Source organism: Bufo bufo, chromosome 9 (genome assembly GCF_905171765.1).
Source record: "Bufo bufo chromosome 9, aBufBuf1.1, whole genome shotgun sequence".
Classification (NCBI taxonomy): Eukaryota; Metazoa; Chordata; class Amphibia; order Anura; family Bufonidae; genus Bufo; species Bufo bufo.
In genome coordinates, this window is record NC_053397.1 from 189,243,126 (window position 1) to 189,264,819 (window position 21,694).

At 46.4% G+C, this 21,694-nt stretch overlaps 1 protein-coding gene across 1 annotated transcript in view; it reads right to left on the reverse strand.

The window, feature by feature from the left end:
* Positions 1-16,695, reverse strand: part of SHCBP1L (SHC binding and spindle associated 1 like) — a 130,849-nt gene extending 114,154 nt beyond the window's left edge. The window contains exons 1-2 of the mRNA XM_040408804.1: positions 16,279-16,695; positions 11,697-11,846 (exon numbers count right to left, since the gene is read on the reverse strand). Of these exons, the coding sequence (XP_040264738.1) occupies positions 11,697-11,846; positions 16,279-16,695 (567 nt within the window). The remainder of the gene's footprint in view (positions 1-11,696; positions 11,847-16,278) is intronic.
* Positions 16,696-21,694: the final 4,999 nt, after the last annotated feature.

The window sequence follows — 21,694 nt, forward strand, 5'->3', positions numbered from 1 at the left end:
GCAATAGGGCTTATTAAGACCAGCGCCTAAAACACCAGTCTTAATGAATGTGCCACAAAATGCTTATCTGCCTTGCATTTTATATTTTCTATACACTTTCAGCTAACATCTGGAGCTGGTGTTATCCCCACAAAAAATGCACAATCACATGTGCCTGACTTCACAATAAATACATTGGTGGTTGGCATATTGGCTTTTTTCATTTTTTTTCTTGTATATTGATGTTTTCTGGAATCTGTTAAATGTCTTCATTCCGTGAAGATATAAGTGATGGACATGAACATGTGGAGTCACTGTGGGTAGAGATACATGGAGCTAAAAACAACAATAAATTACTAATAGGAGTCTACTATAAACCACCTAATATACCAGAGTCCACAGAAAATCTACTACTAAACGAGATAGACAAGGCGGCAAATCATAATGAGGTGGTTATTATGGGGGACTTCAACTACCCAGATATAGACTGGGAAACTGAAACTTGTATATCTCATAAAGGAAACAGATTCTTGGCAATAACCAAAGACCATTATCTCTCCCAACTGGTTCAGGACCCGACTAGAGGGACGGCCATACTGGACTTAATATTAACCAATAGACCTGACAGAACAACAGACGTGCAGGTTGGGGGACACCTGGGAAATAGTGACCATAAAGTAATAACCTTCCAATTATCATTCAAAAGAGCATTTCTACAGGGAGAAACAAAAATACCAAACTTCAAAAAAGCTAAATTTAGCCAACTAAGAGAGGCCATAGGCCTAACTAACTGGGACAAAGTCCTCAAAAATAAAAATACAGCCAAAAAATGGGATATCTTTAAAAACATCCTAAAATCTCATTGTGAGAGGTACATACCGTATGGGAATAAAAGGTTAAGGAACAAAAAGAAACCAATGTGGATAAACAGAACTGTAAAGAAAGCAATAAATGACAAAAAGAAAGCATATAAAACCCTAAAACAGGAGGGTAGCACGGAAGCACTGAAAAACTATAAGGAAAAAAACAGAACATGTAAAAAACAAATAAAAGCGGCCAAACTAGAGACCGAGAGATTAATTGCCAAACAGAGTAAAACTAACCCTAAAATGTTCTTCAATTATATAAATGTTAAAAAGTATAAATCTGAAGGTGTCGGCCCTTTAAAGAGTAATGAGGGGGGAGTCGCAGAGAGCGACGAGGAGAAAGCAAAGCTGTTAAATATTTTTTTCTCCAATGTATTCACTGAGGAAAATAAACTGTCAGATGAAATGCTGAATGCTGAAATAAATTCGCCATTAAAAGTGTCCTGTCTGACCCAGGAAGAAGTACAACAGCGACTTAAAAAAATCAAAATAGACAAATCGCCAGGACCGGATGGCATACACCCCCGTATCCTAAGGGAATTAAGTAATGTCATAGCCAGACCCTTATTTCTGATATTTGCGGACTCTGTACTGACAGGGAATGTCCCACAGGATTGGCGCATGGCAAATGTGGTGCCAATATTCAAAAAGGGTCCAAAAACAGAGCCTGGAAACTATAGGCCGGTAAGTTTAACATCTGTTGTGGGTAAACTGTTTGAAGGTTTTCTGAGAGATGCTATGTTAGAGCATCTTATGGGAAATAAGCAAATAACGCCATATCAGCATGGCTTCGTGAGGGATCGGTCATGTCAAACTAATTTAATCAGTTTCTATGAGGAGGTAAGTACTAGACTTGACAGCGGCGAATCAATGGATGTCGTGTATCTGGACTTCTCCAAAGCATTTGACACTGTACCTCATAAAAGGTTAGTATATAAAATGAGAATGCTCGGACTCTGAGAAAACGTCTGTAAGTGGGTAAGTAACTGGCTCAATGATAGAAAACAGAGGGTGGTTATTAACGGTACATACTCAGATTGGGTCACTGTCACTAGTGGAGTACCTCAGGGGTCAGTATTGGGCCCTATTCTCTTCAATATATTTATTAATGATCTTGTAGAAGGCTTGCATAGTAAAATATCAATTTTCGCAGATGACACTAAACTGTGTAAAGTAATTAACACTGAAGAGGACAGTAAACTGCTACAGAGGGATCTGGATAGATTGGAGGCTTGGGCAGATAAGTGGCAGATGAGGTTTAACACTGAGAAATGTAAAGTTATGCACATGGGAAGGAATAATGCAAGTCACCCGTACATACTAAATGGTAAAACACTCGGTAAGGGCTCTTTCACACTTGCGTTATTGTCTTCCGGCATAGAGTTCCGTCGTCGGGACTCTATGCCGGAAGAATACTGATCAGGATTATCCTAATGCATTCTGAATGGAGAGTAATCCGTTCAGGATGCATCAGGATGTCTTCAGTTCCGGTACGGAACGTTTTTTGGCCGGAGAAAATACCGCAGCATGCTGCGCTTTTTGCTCCGGCCAAAAATCCTGAAGACTTGCCGCAAGGCCGGATCCGGGATCAATGCCCATTGAAAGGCATTGATCCGGATCCGGCCTTAAGCTAAACGTCGTTTCGGCGCATTGCCGGACCCGACGTTTAGCTTTTTCTGAATAGTTACCATGGCTGCCGGGACGCTAAAGTCCTGACAGCCATGGTAAGTGTAGCGGGGAGCAGGGGAGCAGCATACTTACCGTCCGTGCGGCTCCCCGGGCGCTCCAGAGTGACGTCAGGGCGCCCCAAGCGCATGGATCACGTGATCACATGGATCACGTCATCCATGCGCATGGGGCGCTCTGACGTCATTCTGGAGCGCCCGGGGAGCCGCACGGACTGTAAGTATACCGCTCCCCCGCTCCCCGCTCCTACTATGGCAACCAGGACTTTAATAGCGTCCTGGGTGCCATAGTAACACTGAAAGCATTTGGAAGACGGTTCCGTCTTCAAATGCTTTCAGTACACTTGCGTTGTTACGGATCCGGCAGGCACCTCCGGCAACGGAAGTGCATGCCGGATCCCAACAACGCAAGTGTGAAAGAGGCCTAACACTGACATGGAAAAGGATCTAGGAATTTTAATAAACAGCAAACTAAGCTGCAAAAAACAGTGTCAGGCAGCGGCTGCCAAGGCCAATAAGATAATGGGTTGCATCAAAAGGGGCATAGATGCCCGTGATGAGAACATATTCCTACTACTTTACAAATCACTGGTCAGACCACACATGGAGTACTGTGTACAGTTCTGGGCTCCTGTAAACAAGGCAGACATAGCAGAGCTGGAGAGGGTCCAGAGGAGGGCAACTAAAGTAATAACTGGAATGGGGCAACTACAGTACCCTGAAAGATTATCAAAATTAGGGTTATTCACGTTAGAAAAAAGACGACTGAGGGGAGATCTAATTACTATGTATAAATATATCAGGGGGCAGTACAGAGATCTATCCCATCATCTATTTATCCCCAGGACTGTGACTGTGAAGAGGGGACATCCTCTGCGTTTGGAGGAAAGAAGGTTTGTACACAAACATAGAAAAGGGTTCTTTACGGTAAGAGCAGTGAGACTATGGAACTCTCTGCCTGAGGAGGTGGTGATGGTGAGTACAATAAAGGAATTCAAGAGGGGCCTGGATGTATTTCTGGAGTGTAATATTACAGGCTATAGCTACTAGAGAGTTGATCCAGGGAGTTATTCTGATTGCCTGATTGGAGTCGGGAAGGAATTTTTTATTCCCCTAAAGTGAGGAAAATTGGCTTCTACCTCACAGGTTTTTTTTTGCCTTCCTCTGGATCAACTTGTAGGATGACAGGCCGAACTGGATGGACAAATGTCTTTTTTCGGCCTTATGTACTATGTTACTATGTTACTATGTTACTATGAAATAAAGATAATTAATTAGTTGAAAAAAAAGTCACTAAAACCACAAATGTGCACAAAAACGCTGCAAAAAGCCTATGTGCCATATTTTTCGCCCCATAACACGCATTTTCCCCCCTAAAAGTGGGGGGGAAATGCCCCTGCGTCTAATTGGGGGAAAACTTATAAGCGCTTACATTATGGAAGCACTCATTAGTACCGGAGGACCGGGAAGTGGTGAAGGCTCTGTACTCACTGCTTCCTGGTCCTCGTCTGTGCAGTGGCTGTGCACAGCGTGAGGGCGCTCTGTGACCTCACGCTGTGCGCCAGTTCACAGCACAGCCGACAGCAGGAGGAAGAAGATCGCGGGCGGTGAGGAGCGGCGGCGTCCAGGAGCAGGATAGGTAGGGCTACTGTCACGTTAGCGTTTTTTGCTGATCCGTCATGGATCTGCAAAAACGCGTCAGTTACAATAATACAACCGCATGCATTCGTCATGAATGGATCTGGTTGTATTATGTCTTCTATAGCTCCGCACGACATCGTGGACAGAAAAACGCTGCAGGCAGTGTTTTGTTGTCTGTCTCCAGAGCGGAATGGTGACTGAACGGAGGCAAACTGATGCATTCTGAGCGGATCCGTTTCCATTCAGAATGCATTAGGGCAAAACTGATCCATTTTAGACCGCTTTTGAGAGCCCATGACGGATCTCAGAAACGGAAAGCGAAAACGCTAGTGTGAAAGTAGCCTTCAGTGGGTTTTAATTCTATAAAACATGAAGCAATATGGGGCTGCTTGGGGGTAATCTGAGGCAATATGGGGTCTGATTGGTGGTCTGAACTGAGGTCTAATTAAAAATATTTGTTTCTTATTGTCCTCCTATAAAACCTAGGTGCGTCTTATGGGTCGGTGCATCTTATAGGGCGAAAAAAGGCGTTTTTTTGCGAAACTCACCTGTAAAATCTTTTTCTCGTCTTTTTCATTGGGGGACACAGACCATGGGTATAGCTTGAGGTATTAGTAGGAGGGACACTATGCAAATACAAAAGAGCTCCTCCTCCTCGGGCTATACCCCCCGACTCCACCAGGAGGAACTCAGGCGTTGCAAAAGCAGTAGGAGAAGGAGACAAGAAAAAATAATGGAAGCCATCGGACCAAGCCCATAAGGTCCAACCACAAACAGAAACTGAACTGAAAAACCCCTCCTGCAACAGGCAGAATCGGTGGGAGCTGTGTCCCCCAATGGAAAAGACGAGAAAAAGATTTTACAGGTGAGTTTCACAAAAAATCTCCTTTTCTCGTACTTTTTTCCATTGGGGGACACAGACCATGGGACGTCCTAAAGCAGTCCATGGGGTGGGAAAAAATATTAGCACCGCCAGGAGGAACGTCCAACGGTCAAACAGGAACCACAGCCTGCAAAACCCTGCGGCCAAAGACAGCATCAGCCGAAGCCAGGGAATGCAACTGATAGAACTTCGTAAAGGTATGTAAGGACGACCAGGTGGCCGTCTTACACAGCTGAGACGCAGAGGCACGATTGCGCCTCGCCCAGGAAGCCCCCACCGCCCAAGTGGAGTGAGCGGTTACCCGAGCCGGGGGAACCCCACCACGAGCGCAATAAGCCGCGGAATAGCCGAGCAGGTCATCGCGTCACAGAGACCTTGGAGGCCGCCAGACCCTTACGAGGTCCCTCGGAATCAAAAAGAGGGAGTCTGAACGGCGGACGAAGGCGTTGCCGTCAGATACACCGTCAGGGCTCGGACGACATCCAAGGAATGAGAGAGCGTTCCTTGGGGTTCGCCGGAGAAGGATAAAAGGAGGGCAGCACAAGATCCTCGTTAAGGTGGAAGGGAGAAAACACCTTGGTCAAAAAGGAAGGAACCGGACGGAGCGCCACCTTATCCTGGAGAAAAAAACAGAAAAGGCTTCTGGCAGGAGAGTGACAGGAAGAAAAGACAGGGAGACCTCCCTTAGAGGCCCGAGGGGGCCGTCTGGAGGGCGCGAAGGACCAAATTGAGATCCCAAGGCGGCAAAGGGGGAACGTACGGAGGGACCGAATGCGCCACCCCCTGAAGAAAAGTCCTCACAGAACCCAGAGGAGCAAGGGACTTCTGAAAAAAAGACAGCCATCTTGAGTCCGGACTGAAGAAACAAGAGCACCACAGGGATGGAAAAACGAATGGGAGGGAAACCCGAGTTCTCACAAAAGGCAGGAAAGCCATCTAGGTACGATAGTAAAGCCGGGAGGAAGCCGGCTTTCTCGCTCTGATCATGGTCCTAACCAATGATCCGAGAACCCTTTCTCCTTCAGGATGGCGGTTTCAACCGCCACGCCGTTAAAAACGAAGAGACTGTAAATTCCGGTGGAAGAGAGGACCCTGAGACAGTAGATCCTCTCTGTCAGGAAGAAGCCATGGGGCATCCGCCAGCATCCAAGCCACGTCCGATAACCATGCGTGGCGAGGCCAATCTGGGGCGATGAGAACATTCGGAATCCCTTCCACCTCAATCTTGCGTAGACCCCTCGACAGCAGAGAAGTGGAAGGAAGACATAGAGGAGGCTGAAGACTTGCCACGGAGACACCAGCGCGTCCACCCCATACGCCTTCGGACCCCGGGCGCGAGCCGGGAACCTGGGAGCCTGTTGTTGAACCATTGACGCCATCAGGTCCACATCCGGACGGCCCCACCTGCCGCACACGTCTTCGCAGACACCCGGATGCAGAAACCCTCGCCTGGATCCACCTTGTTTAGACTTAGAAAGTCCGCAGTCCAGATGCCCATTCCTGGAAGGAATTCCGCTGACAACACCGGAACGTGTGATTCTGCCCAAAGCAGAATTTTCCTCACGTCCCGCATCACTGTCCGGCTGCGGTCCCACCTTGATGGCTGAAGTAAGTCACTCTCAACTCAAGGATGTTGATCGGGAGACGAGATTTCGTCGCCGACCAAACCCCCAGGACCGAGTGGGACCGGAGAACGCCGCCCCAGCCCGGAGGCTGGCATCAGTGGTCCAGGAAAAGAACGGGAGTAACGATCTTCCCGCCGTCAGGTTCATAGGGAACAGCCACAAAAAAAGAGTTTCCTGAACCCGCAGAAAAAAACAGAATGCACCACCTGCAGATGTAAGCGTACAGACCACGAGAGGCCTCGTCCCGAGGGAAAGATCTCCTGTCGCGGCGACAGAGTGTGAAAAAACTGGACATATGGTACGGCCTCGAAAGAGGCCTACCACAAGACCCAGGACACGCAGGTACTCCCGAAAGGAGAGACACAGGGAGCGCAGCAGGTGCGACACCGTCAATTGGATCCAGAAGGCCTAGGAGTCTGAAAGAAACCCTCTCTCGGTCGAGGCATCCAAAAACATCCCCAGAAGGAGAGCTTCAGGGACGGGAGAAGAAGGATCGTGGAAGTCGATCAACCATCCGAGCTGTTCCAGAGTTTGAACAGTGATCCAGACGCTGTTCCAGGTAAGGCCGCCAAGAAATGTCCTTGGTGTGAAGAAGAGCCATGAAAGGCGATAGGACCTTGGTAAAGACCCTAGGGGCAGTCGCTAACCCGAAAGGGAGGGCGACAAACCGATAGAGTCGGCCACCCATGGCAAGCGCAGGAATTGTTGTGAGATTCTGCGATCGGGCCATGCGGACAGGCGTCCTGGATGTCTACGAACGCGAGGAATTCCCCTGAAGAAGAGAAACAATAACGGAGCGGAGGGATACCAATCGAAACCTCCGTATCCGCAGGAAAATGTTGAGCAGCTTCGGATCCAGGATCGGACGCACCGACCCCTCCTTCTGTGGAATGATGAACAGGTCTGAATAGAAACCTGTGCCCTGTTCCCCTGGAGTAACTAGGGTAATAACCCCCCTGGTCCAGAAGGGAAGAAACTGCCATCCAGAGATCCGAGGTGCGGAACAGATCCCCAGGAACGCTGGATGTAAACTCTATCTTGTAACCAGACGTTACAATTCTTAGAGCCCAGGCGTCCTGAACATGAGCCCTCCAAACCTGTTGATACGAGAACAAACGGCCCCCCACCACGAGGGGTGGGGGCGACCCATCCTGTGGAAGACTGCTTGGAAGTAGCAGGGAGGCCGACTGCGCCCTTGGGCACCATGACGGCTGGGGCTTGAAGGGGGGGGTTCCTGCGGGAGTCCTGTAGCCCGCCAGCGGCGGGGCAGCGAAAGGACTGGTACTGGAAACCGGAAGACCTGGTCCGAAAGGGATGCTTGGACGTAGGTGTGGAATGTGAGAGTTCTTGCCCCCTGTAGCGGTAGAGAAGAACTCGTCCAGCTGAGCCCTAAAAAACCTGGAACCCTCAAAGGGGAGGTTAGTAAGGGGACACTTGGAGAAGCGTCGGCGTCCCACACTATCAACCAGACCTCTCTGTGCTGAATGACCGAGAGGGCTGCAATGCGGGTAAAGAGGAAACCAATGTCCATGGAAGCCTCGCAAAGGAATTTGGAAGACTGAGACACCTGGAGAACCAAATCCGGTGTGTCAGTAGACGCATCATGTTCCGCCAGGTTCAGATGGTGGCGCTGCAACCACACCTTGAGAGAACACTGGCCTAACGTGCCCGCCAGAGATAAAATGGCTCTGGAGAGAGAATCTAGGCACCTGTCCAGAACGTCCTGCAGAGAGAAGCCGTCAAGGACAGGGAAGACCGTGATCCTGGATAGCCTGGACACTGGGGGATCCACCCTAGGGGAGAAGATCACCCCTCCACACTGCTCAGTCATAAAAGGATGATCCTGTCCCAGGTTCTGGGTATGACCGCGGAAATTCCTCATGGATAGGAAAACGCGGCAACCTACGGCTTCTTGGACGGAAAAAAGGGGGGAACTCCCGCCTAGAGGAGAATCCCCTTGGAGATTACAGATGTCACGGAGAGCCGCTACTAAGTCCGCCACACGTGGAGAGCTTAGGCAGAGGGACCCGCTCCATGACCTCGTCCGAGCCGGACAATCCCCCTTCAGACCTGCGCTCCCTAGGGGGGGGGGAGAGTTGTCTGAACTCACCTCTAGACGAGGGGGGAAAACTGAGTCATCCAAGGATGGATGCTACCGCTCACGCTGCCTCTTTATTAGACAGGCGACCTCAGCGCGAACCACTGCGAGGAGACGGAGTGGTAGGGGCCACTGGATTGGCAACTGTCATACGGTCCAAAAAGGACATGGCTGCCTTGGCGACTCAGGCCAATCAGCGGCCGCGCTGGACATGGCAGATGTCCAAGTGGGTACCGCAGGCTCCGCTGGGACAGAATTAACTTCTTTTTTTTTTTTTTTCTTTAAAGACTGAAACTGGGGCAACAGCATTATCACTGAGATACCAGCTTGCCTTAGGAGCTGGGTTGGGCAGGAAGGAGATCCCGTCCAGGGGCAGGCAGGAGGCACAAACACCAGTGGTCTAAAAAAAGGTAGAAAAAACTCTCCATATAGGACCCCATTGGGGCCTGAGAAGGTGACTTGGCTTAGGCATGATAACAACTATGCAAAGATCTACAGTTGCAGTTAGAGAAAAGAAAACCTTAAAAGTGTCTTCTGGGAATCGAACTAGCGATCGTTCACATCAGAAGCAAGGCATTTACCACACACACACACACACACACACACACACACAGCTATGACAGCTGTTCAGAGAGAAGCATGGGAGCAGTCAGAAGCGTGGGAACCTGTTTTGGCAGGCGGAGGAAGATGCCGGAGCGAAGCGCTAGGCTCCGCCCCCGGCCGCATCATAGAAACGCGAAAAAATTGTGCGCTCCACTCCCTGTGCTACATGAAAAAATGTCCCCCGTGCCGAACACGGAGTAGCGGGGGTTAAAGAAGGTACGCATGCAGTTGCAGCACAAGATCCTCGTTCTGTCCGAGGCCACCGACGGAGCGATCGGTCCCATCTGACCCGCCGCTGGTGGGCGCCGCCAGAGAAAAGCCATGCCGCATAAAAACCTCAGAGGGAGCCGAGAGTCCCAGCAGGGAGATTAGCCAGTATAGTGCCTCCATACCCTAGAACCCCCGGACAGAGATAACACCTTCCAGTTCACCCAGGCGGCCCATAGACATAAGACAGGGGGGGAGGGAGCAGAGAGCATTGCAGTATACTTATCTGCTCCTGAAGTCTTCTCCCTCTGTTCCGTACCAGCAGGGCTCACCTCTTCAGACATCTGACTAACCCGAGTTCAGTGCTCTGGATGGAGGGTAGCAGCAGGTGACCCAGAGGTTGGTGGGATGCCGGAGCTAACAGGTCGAGCCCGGATCCACTTATCTTCTTGGGGGGAAAAATGGAGGCAGCCAGGCAACGTCCAAAAGACGGCGGCGGGCACTCCACGGGGGACCAGGAAGGCGCCACGCCGACCTGTGTCCCCATCTAGAATGAAAATAACAAAAAGGAGTAGAATCAGAGAGTGTCAACCTCCAGACACTAAGCAAAGACTGAGTTCCTCCTGGTGGAGTCGGGGGGTATAGCCCGAGGAGGAGGAGCTCTTTTGTATTTGCATAGTGTCCCTCCTACTAATACCTCAAGCTATACCCATGGTCTGTGTCCCCCAATGGAAAAAAGTACGAGAAATACGGTATATGTTCAGCCTACTCTGATCTTGCGATTGAGGGGTGGTTAAAACAGCATCAAAAACACCACTTGTGGTTTTGGCACAAATTTTGCAGTTGCAGTTTTTACAGGTGAAAGACATTTGATTTCCATGTTTCACTCGTAAAAAAATAAAACACAGAAAAATATCACACAACAACAAAAAGATATGTGTAACATCACCCTGTCACGGATGTTCCCGCGACAGGTGGCAGGAGATCGGTGAGACTGGCAACACGTGGTTTGATCTGACATGTTTTCTGTTTGGATCAAATGACGTCTGTGTTGTTTCTGGTGCCTGCCACAGCTTCTTTCCCCAGGTGTGGCTATTATGGTCATCAAGCTTCTCTATTTATTGTTGTTTCTCCCACTATGCCATGAGGTTTATAGCTTCAGTTTCAGTTGTGAATTGCTTGTGTGTGGATCTTGGCTTAGTTCCTGGTGCTGCCATAGCCACTTGAAGTTAAGTGTTTTCTTTCCCTTTTGTATTTTGTTTGGGTTATTTTGTGTGTTGCATTTCCCTGTCATTTGTATTAAGGAAAACAAAAAGGGATGTCCAGCACTGAGATGAATAAAAGTATTCAATCTTTATTTCATAAATTTAAAAATAATACACTTCTTCAGATAGACAGCGGCAACACTTTGGTAGTGTTACCACTGTCCAGCTAAAGAACTGTATTCTTTTTAAATTTATGAAATAAAGATTGAAGACTTTTATTCATCTCAGTGCTGGACATTCCTTTTCGTTTTCCTGGTCTAGCTACGGACTGGACCGGGTCCTTGCACAAGAGGTAATATGGGAAGTGCTGGGTTACTCCTTTCATTTTTACCATTTGTATTAAGGCCTGATGGAGATTCCTGTTTGTCCTTCCTTTTTGAGGAACAGATTGTCTCAGTCCTGACATTAGTACCAGGGTCCTATAGGGTGAGTTAGGACTTTAGGTATTCCTGTGTATGAACTCACCTACCTCTTGGCGTCTGTTCATACTGGTAGTTAGTCAGGACTTTTATTAAGGTTTTACTATGAGGTGTCCATCTCCTTTCCCTAGTTTCCAGGCCTTATTCCCTCACCCCTTTCCCTCCTATGTTCGGTGTGGTGTTTCCCTCCCACACCCGAACGTGACCCTTACCCAGGCCAATTATCATAACCGAACATTCTTATGAACATTTGTTCCTTAAAATTGACCCTATCCTTGACTAGTGTAAAAGGGGCTTTACACGTGACCAATTTACATTACTAGTAAGGTAGACATGTTCTATGCCTGTTACATTACTAGTAAGTTAGAAATGTTCTATGTTTGGTTACATTACTAGTATATCAATCAGAAATTACAAATACATACCTCAACAAGAAGTCCAACATACTGTATAGCACGTTCTTCATATTTATGAAAAAAAAGCTCAGGATTTGCTTTCCAAACCCCAATCCACTTATTTTTCTTCTTTAACTTCTCTGAAAGGTACCTACAAAGTGCTTCATCCACTTCGTCAGCCTATAAATATTCCAAAGTAAATGAGTATTCAACAAGTAATATTAATTCATTGCTATAAAAATGTCTTATACATGGCAAAAATAGAGTCATTTAGCAAAGTGTCATTCTGTGAAGTGTCATTCTGTGACAAAAAGTAATATTTGGCTTTGATAATGATAAACCCTGCTGCTGGCTGGATCTGCTGCTGAGTACAAGAGAAGCACCTGCTTGCCTCACAAAGTATATGGGAACACAATAAAACACTGATAAGTACTCACGAGTTAGCCTGTTCGTTAGTTCCTGTTCACATACCTAGAGGTATCCTCATCAACTTTCACCACTTTATAATAATGGATGGCCATAGAATCACTAAGATGGTGCCTGCTGTAATTATAGTGATCCACTTGTAAAGTCACCAGGGGTCACTGGAGGATAGTGCTGCTCATAGACAGTAATAAACTCCACAAGGATAGCGCAGGCATCCACTTGGTTCACAAAATGAATCAATGGCGCAGGCCGGCAGCCGCTCACTCCACTGAGTGCATTAACCAAGGCCCCATGTGACGTCATACTCCTACGGAGACTTGCAAGGAACAAACTTCCTATCCAACGCTTTCGGAATTCTCCGATCCTTTCATCAGGACTGAGCAGCACTATCCTCCAGGCATAAATGGCACCAAAATGTTTGGCAATTTAGAGCATCTAGGTCCAAAAAAATTACCTGCGCCTAGATCCGAAAACGGTAAATGTCTTACCAGAAAGTGGCGTGGCTTTGTGGGAAATGGCACTGGCCTAACATGCACAATTTTTTGCCAAAATTTCACGCGGTAAAAAAAGCACAGTGGCACAATTTTTTTTCCCAATCCTATCACATTTAGTATAGATTTTCCAGCTGTCCAACGAGCTCCCTACGGCTAATTGAACAGAAAAAATATGAAAATAGTTTAAGAGCATCGAGGGAGGGCCCAATCCGCTCTCTGCACCCTTGCTCCTCCTACTTCCTCTGCCAGCTCCTCCCTCTTCATGATTGACAGGGCCAGGCTCCTGCATAGTCATCTCTCCTGGCCCTGTTAATCAGGAAGGAGAATAAAGGGCCGGCAGAGGAAGCAGGAGGAGAGAGAGTAACCCTCGGTGCACGTAACGGCTCATTTGCATATGGATTAAAAGTACTTTTTCTCTAGAACAAAGGAACAGATCGCTAAATGAACTGCATCATTACAATCAGCTAAGTAATGCACCTGGTTTAACAGACCCATTTAAAACAGTTTTTATGTAAGCTATGTACACCTTCGGAGGCAATTTCTTTTTTATGATTGCATTTTACTCATTTTGGGCTAAAAATCTTTTTTTCAATTGGTCTTTATTAAAAATATTGAGCTGTTCTGTCACAAAGGGTTAACTGTGTCTAGCTGTGTGAATTGTACTTTTTACGATTTAAATGACAAAAATACGTGGTCTCAAAAGGCAGGAAATGCTCAACCCCAAATGCAGTTGTGCATTTATGCTCGGGGGAGCAGATACTGTGCTAGTGGTCTGTTGCTAAGGGCAAACCCCAGCATAAAATGCATACAGTAGAGGACGCCCGCAGCAGACCACAAGTGCCACAGAGACATCGTACACCAGATGGTAAAATCTGTGGATGTGGAATGACATGACATTTTTGTCATTTAAAGAGGACCTTTCACCTGGCAAAACATTGTGAACTAAGTGTCATGATCTGTACAGCGGCGCCCAGGGATCTCACTGCACTTACTATTATCCCTGGGCGCCGCTCCGTTCTCCCGCTATGCCCTCCGGTAAGTTCCGTCCCTTGGTTATAGTAGGCAGAGACATAGGGGACTTGGTTATAGTAGGCGGAGACTGCCCTTGTTCTGCTGGGCGTCTCCTTCTCCAAGGCTGTAGCGCTGGCCAATCGCATCGCAGAGCTCACAGGCTGGGAGGTTTTTATTCTCCCAGGCTGTGAGCTGTGCGCTGCAATTGGCCAGCGCTACAGCCTAGGAGAAGGAGACGCCCAGGAGAACAAGGGCAGTCTCCACCTACTATAACCAAGTGACCGAACATACCAGAGGGCATAGCAGGAGAATGGAGCGGCGCCCAGGGATAATAGTAAATGCAGTGAGATCCCTGGGCGCCACTGTATATGTCATGATACTTAGTTCACAATTTTTTGCCCGATGAAAGGACCTCTTTAAATCGTATATTTATATGTGGAGGTGTATAAACTCCAATCTAAATGCGCCTTGAATACCATCCATAGGCAGCATTTAGGTGCACCTGTGAGGCCTGCAACATATCAGCCAGCCATGGCTGGCACTCTACGCCTCCTCCCATTGTATGTGTGGTTAGTCACACTGGAGGGAACTGGGAGCTGTTTGCTGTGAGTCGGACCTTACGCTGCTGTAATTTGCCCACTGGCTCCTGGTACTACCCATACAGTACAGGTAGGTTTAGCGTTAGGTCCCGTGCCACTTGAGAAACCTTAGCGTGGTGCACGGGTTCAGGTATATCCTTAATATAAGGATAGACTGGCTAAAGTCGCATTTTCAACATCAGTGTCAGGGTTTAGTCAGATGTTACTGTTTGCATCCACCACAGTAGTGCACCTATTCTTGTAACTATTGAATCGTACTTTTTACTTTCACTTAATTCATTTATTTATTTTATGCACCCTTATCTCTAATTTACTAAGAGGTCATAAATGCTTAAAGGGGCAGTCTCACTTCAGAAAATAGCAATTATCATGTAGAGAAAGTTAATACAAGGCACTTAGTAATGTATTGTGATTGTCCGTATTGCCTCCTTTGCTGTTTGGATTTATTTCTCCATTACATTATACATGGCTCGTTTCCATGGTTACGACCACCCTGCAATCCAGCAGTGGTGGTCATGCTTTTATGCTATATAAAAAAAAAAAAAAAAAAGGACCAGCCTATGCGAGTTCCCACGGCCCGTTCACCAGAGAGGTCGACATTTTTTTCTATAGTGTGCAAGCACGACCACCACTGTGATGGAAGAATGGATCCAGCTAGCAAAGGAGGCAATATAGACAATCACAGCACATTAGTAAGTGCTTTGTATTAACTTTCTCTACATGATAAATGCCACTAGCTGAAGTGATAAAACCTGTTTAAAGGGGTTTTCCGGGTTCAGAGCTGAACCCGGACATATCCCCATTTTCACCCAGGCAGCCCCCCTGCCTTGAGCACAGGAGCATTTCATGCTCCGATGCTCTCCTTTGTCCTGCGCTGAATCGTGCAGGGCAAAGGCATTTTCTGGAGTTTCGGTGACATACCAGGCTCTCCTTAGGGCTGCTAGGCGAGGCTTCCTCCTAGCAGTGAGCCCGGTGTTGTCAACGGCATTGATGGGCAGGCTTTAGCGCTGCCCTAGCCTGTAAAATAGCTAGGGCAGCGCTAAGGCCCGCCCATCAGAGCCGGTGACGTCACCCCACAAACTGCTGGGCGGAAACCTCCGCCCGGCAGTGTGTTATTGTAAATAAAAGAGCCCTTGCCCTGCGCAATCCTGTGCAGGGCAAGGGAGCCCATCGGAGCATGAAATGCTCCGATTCTAACATCAGGGGGGCTGCCTGGGTGAAAATATGGGTATGTCCGGGTTCAAGCTCTGAACCCGGACAACCCCTTTAGACGGGCAGATTTACTGCCTGATCACTTATGACAGTTATTAGCGATCGTCTGGCAGTCTAATAATGCCTCTGATTGCCGGATGAAAGATTGTGATGTGTAATCACAATCTGACGCCGGCACACCGCTGTCCTGCATGGGGACGAGAGATGGCATAGTGATCGCTCCTCCCCATGCTGCGGAGGACATCGCTGGTCTCAAAATCTTATGTGTATGGCCAGCTTAAAAGGCTACTGCAGTTACAACCAGTTAGTGAATAGGGCAGGAGGGTCCAACCGCTGGGACGCATTAGAACAGGTGGTCCCCTTATCCCATATGGTGGTCGAGCAGTCACGCAGCGGTTCCACTAAAACTGTATGCGAATGACGTAGATAGCAGGCAGTCCCATAGAGAATGGGTTGGCGGTATGCATGCTCAGTCAATATGGGGTACACAAGGCCCCATGTCCTCCCGATCAGTGAGCACCCCAGATCTAAGTTATCCAGTGAATATGGTAAAACTTGTTACTGGAATATCCCTTTAAGATCTCACATCTGTAACTTATTGGGGGAGATTTATCAAAACTGGTGCAAAGGAAACTGGTTTAATTGCCCATAGCAACCAATCAGGTTCCACCTTTCAGAGCTTCTTTGGTCATCCGGATTGGTTGCTATGGGCAACTAAACCAGTGTTCCTTTGCATCAGTTCTGACTAATGCCGCTTCATCCTGTCAAGAGTATGTTGGGAGTTCTAGTTTTAAGGAAGAAGGAAGGGCAGATTGTGAAATATTGTACACCCCCCTATGTCCAGCTCACAAGACATTCCAGTCAGGGCACCTTGCAATGTCGCAGGATCTGATCGCAGTACAATGAGATCCTCTCCTGCACAGACAGCGTCACCCCGGACACGTAGATAGGCGGCAGAGGCTGAGCCTTGGCGGCAGATCCATACCGCGGCTCCTCAACCTCCCACTCATCCCCCAAAGCTGCGTCCAGGCACGGCGGCAACTGCAGCTTGCGGTACACGCGGCGGGTACCGGCCATCTTGGGGTTTCTAGGTGAGGCGAACACCGAGCGCAGGGTGGGGCTGCCTTCCGACCCCGTCGGCGAAAACGGGTATTTGAAAGGGCTTAAATTATTGGCCTTTGGTATTTTGGGACGGGCGGACGACATGAGCATGCCGTTTTCTTCGCGTTTTAACCCCGGCTCTGCGTACAGTTCTGCAGAGAACGCGGACATTTCGAACTGCGACATCACGCCCCTGCCTCCCGTCGCCATTTCAAGTCAAACGGACTGACTCGTCGTTCGCGTTTCCCGCCTAAGCTGGGAGAGCCAATCGTTGTGCAGCATTTCGTCACGTGTAACACTAGCGGGAACCGCGCTACTTCCTTGTCCTCTGTCCTGTGGCGCTCTAATGATGAAGAGTAGTCGGTGAATGATGGGAGTGGTAGTCAGGGGAGCTCAGCCATAGGGTGCAGACCAGTGGCATAGAATAATGCACATTTTATTTGTATTTTACATTTTGCTATAAACTTTCAAATTCTCACATAAAAATCTGCAGTGACCTCCAGAAGAGACATCCAGTGCCCTCGCTGAGCCTAAGGGCTCATGCACACGAACGCATTTTCTTTCAGTGTCCGTTCCGTTTTTAGTTTTTTTTTTCGGACCGTATGTAGAACCATTCATTTCAATAGATCTGAAAAAAAAACTGAAAGTTAGGGCCCTTGCACACGACCGTATGCCCTCTGAGACATGCAGGCCATGAGCGGGCCATATGTCCCAGAGCGGCATTGATCGTGCACACAGCATCATAGATTGCAATGATGCTGTGCGCGTTGGGTTGCCACGGGGCTATTGTCCTGCACTCATATGATCATATAAGTGCAGGAGTATAGCCCCGCGGGCCCGACGTTCACAGCATCATTGTAATCTATAATGCTGTGTGCTCCCGGGTGCACGATCAATCCCGCTGTCTCAGACGGCATACGGTCGTGTGCAAGAGACTTTATGCATTCCGATTCCGTATGTCCATTCTGCAAAGAATAGAACATGTCCTATTATTGTCCGCATTACAGACAAGGATAGTACTGTTCTATTAGGGTCCGGCTGTTCTTTTCCTTTCATCTGTATTTTTTGCGGACCGCAAAATACATACAGTCGTGTGCGTGGGCCCTAAGGCCTCTTGCACACGACCGTATGGCTTTTTTTTAGTATTTTGCGGTCCGCAAAAAACAGATCCGCCAAAAATACGGATGATGTCCATGTGTAATCCGTTTTTTACAGAACAGCTGGCCCCTGATAGAACAGTACTATCCTTGTCCGTTATGCGGACAATAATAGGACATGTTCTATCTTTAACCCCTTAAGGACCGGGCTCATTTTCACCTTAAGGACCAGGCTCATTTTCACCTTAAGGACCAGGCCATTTTTTGCAAATCTGACCAGTGTCACTTTAAGTGCTCATAACTTTAAAACGCTTTGACTTACCCAGGCCGTTCTGAGATTGTTTTTTCGTCACATATTGTACTTCATGACACTGCTAAAATTGGGTCAAAAAAGTTAATTTTTTTGCATAAAAAAATACAATTTTTACCGTAAATTTTGAAAAATTAGCAAATTTCAAATTTTCAGTTTCTCTACCTCTGTAATACATAGTAATACCCCCAAAAATTGTGATGACTTTACATTCCCCATATGTCTACTTCATGCTTGAATTGTTTTGGGAATGATATTTTATTTTTTGGGGATGTTACAAGGCTTAGAAGTTTAGAAGCAAATTTTGAAATTTTCAGAAATCTTCAAAATCCCACTTTTTATGGACCAGTTCAGGTTTGAAGTCATATTGTGAGGCTTAGATAATAGAAACCTCCCAAAAATGACCCCATTCTAGAAACTACACCCCTCAAGGTATTCAAAACTGTTTTTTCAAACTTTGTTAACCCTTTAGGTGTTCCACAAGAGTTAATGGCAGATGGAGAAACAATTTTGAAATTTATATTTTTTGGAAAATTTTCCAATATAATCAATTTTTTCCAGGAGTAAAACAAGGGTTAACTGCCAAACAACACTCAAAATGGGTTGCCCTGATTCTGTAGTTTGCAAAAACACCCCATATGTGGTCGTAAACTACTGTTTGGCCGAACGGTAGCACATAGAAGGAGGGGAACACCATATGGGTTTTGGAAGGCAGATTTGGCAGGACTGGTTTTGTTTATACCATGTCCCATTTGAAGCCCCCTGTTGCACCCCTAGAATAGAAATTTCAAAAAAGTGACTCCATCTAAGAAAGTACACCCCTCAAGGTATTCAAAACTGGGTTTACAAACTTTGTTAACCCTTTAGGTGTTCCACAAGAGTTAATGGCAGATGGAGAAACAATTTTGAAATTTCTATTTTTTGGAAAATTTTCCAATATAATCAATTTTTTCCAGGAGTAAAACAAGGGTTAACTGCCAAACAACACTCAAAATGGGTTGCCCTGATTCTGTAGTTTGCAAAAACACCCCATATGTGGTCGTAAACTACTGTTTGGCCGAACGGTAGCACATAGAAGGAGGGGAACACCATATGGGTTTTGGAAGGCAGATTTGGCAGGACTGGTTTTGTTTATACCATGTCCCATTTGAAGCCCCCTGTTGCACCCCTAGAATAGAAATTTCAAAAAAGTGACTCCATCTAAGAAAGTACACCCCTCAAGGTATTCAAAACTGGGTTTACAAACTTTGTTAACCCTTTAGGTGTTCCACAAGAGTTAATGGCAGATGGAGAAACAATTTAGAAATTTCTATTTTTTGGAAAATTTTCCAATATAATCAATTTTTTCCAGGAGTAAAACAAGGGTTAACTGCCAAACAACACTCAAAATGGGTTGCCCTGATTCTGTAGTTTGCAAAAACACCCCATATGTGGTCGTAAACTACTGTTTGGCCGAACGGTAGCACATAGAAGGAGGGGAACACCATATGGGTTTTGGAAGGCAGATTTGGCAGGACTGGTTTTGTTTATACCATGTCCCATTTGAAGCCCCCTGTTGCACCCCTAGAATAGAAATTTCAAAAAAGTGACTCCATCTAAGAAAGTACACCCCTCAAGGTATTCAAAACTGGGTTTACAAACTTTGTTAACCCTTTAGGTGTTCCACAAGAGTTAATGGCAGATGGAGAAACAATTTTGAAATTTCTATTTTTTGGAAAATTTTCCAATATAATCAATTTTTTCCAGGAGTAAAACAAGGGTTAACTGCCAAACAACACTCAAAATGGGTTGCCCTGATTCTGTAGTTTGCAAAAACACCCCATATGTGGTCGTAAACTACTGTTTGGCCGAACGGTAGCACATAGAAGGAGGGGAACACCATATGGGTTTTGGAAGGCAGATTTGGCAGGACTGGTTTTGTTTATACCATGTCCCATTTGAAGCCCCCTGTTGCACCCCTAGAATAGAAATTTCAAAAAAGTGACTCCATCTAAGAAAGTACACCCCTCAAGGTATTCAAAACTGGGTTTACAAACTTTGTTAACCCTTTAGGTGTTCCACAAGAGTTAATGGCAGATGGAGAAACAATTTTGAAATTTCTATTTTTTGGAAAATTTTCCAATATAATCAATTTTTTCCAGTAGTAAAACAAGGGTTAACTGCCAAACAACACTCAAAATGGGTTGCCCTGATTCTGTAGTTTGCAAAAACACCCCATATGTGGTCGTAAACTACTGTTTGGCCGAACGGTAGCACATAGAAGGAGGGGAACACCATATGGGTTTTGGAAGGCAGATTTGGTAGGACTGGTTTTGTTTATACCATGTCCCATTTGAAGCCCCCTGTTGCACCCCTAGAATAGAAATTTCAAAAAAGTGACTCCATCTAAGAAAGTACACCCCTCAAGGTATTCAAAACTGGGTTTACAAACTTTGTTAACCCTTTAGGTGTTCCACAAGAGTTAATGGCAGATGGAGAAACAATTTTGAAATTTCTATTTTTTGGAAAATTTTCCAATATAATCAATTTTTTCCAGGAGTAAAACAAGGGTTAACTGCCAAACAACACTCAAAATGGGTTGCCCTGATTCTGTAGTTTGCAAAAACACCCCATATGTGGTCGTAAACTACTATTTGGCTAAACGGCAGGACATAGAAGAAGGGGAACGTCATTTTTGGAAGGCAGATTTTGCTGGACTGGTTTATTGACACCATGTACCCTTTCAAGCCCCCTGATGCACCCCTAGAGTAGAAACTCCATAAAAGTGACCCCATCTAGGAAACTACGGGATAAGGTGGTTGTTGTTTTGGGACTATTTTTGGGGTAAATTTGATTTTTGGTTGCTCTATATTAGTCTTTTTTGAGGCAATGTAACAAAAAAATGTAATTCTAAAATTGTTTCTACATTCACTATTTGGTTTTGTGGAACACCTAAAGGGTTAACATAGTTTGTAAAGTAACTTTTGAATACCTTGAGGGGTGTAGTTTCTTAGATGGGGTCACTTTTTTGGAGTTTCTAGTCTAGGCTACATCAGGGGGGGCTTCTAATGGGACATGGTGTCAAAAAAAAAACTGTCCATCAAAATCTGCCTTCCAGAAACCATATGGAGTTCCCTTCGTTCTATGCCCTGCCGTGCGGCTATATAGCCATTTACGACCACATATGGGGTGTTTCTGCAAACTACAGAATCGGGGCAATAAATATTTAGTTTTGTTTGGCTGTTAACCCTTGCTTTATTACCGGCAAAATGGATTCAAATTGAAATTTTGCCCAAAAATTGGTGTTTTGGCACAGTTTTTATTTTATATTTTTAACACCGTTCATCCGAGGCGTTTGGTCAAAAGTTATTTTTATAGCGACGACTTTTACGCACGCGACGATGCCCAATATGTATGGCTCTCAGACTTTGGAGACACTAAGCAGGCATCCTAAAACTGCGGCCCTCCAGATATTGTAAAACTACAATTCCCACCATGCCCTGCTGATGGCTGTAGGTTGTCTGGGCATGCTGGGAGTTATAGTTTTACAACATCTGGAGGGCCGCAGTTTGAGGATGCCTGCTCTAAAACTAATATTTTTTGGGGAAAGAAAAATTGTTTCCGTGTCTCCAAAGTCTGAGAGCCATAGTGTTTTATGTTCTCTAGTGGACTGTTGAGGATTATAAAAATTTAGTACTCCATGGAAGTGTGATACTCCCTGAAGCAATTGATAATGCAGAGGCCCGGATGATCGGGGCAAGTGTCACATTGAGTAGTGGTGTCCTTCCGTATCCCCCTC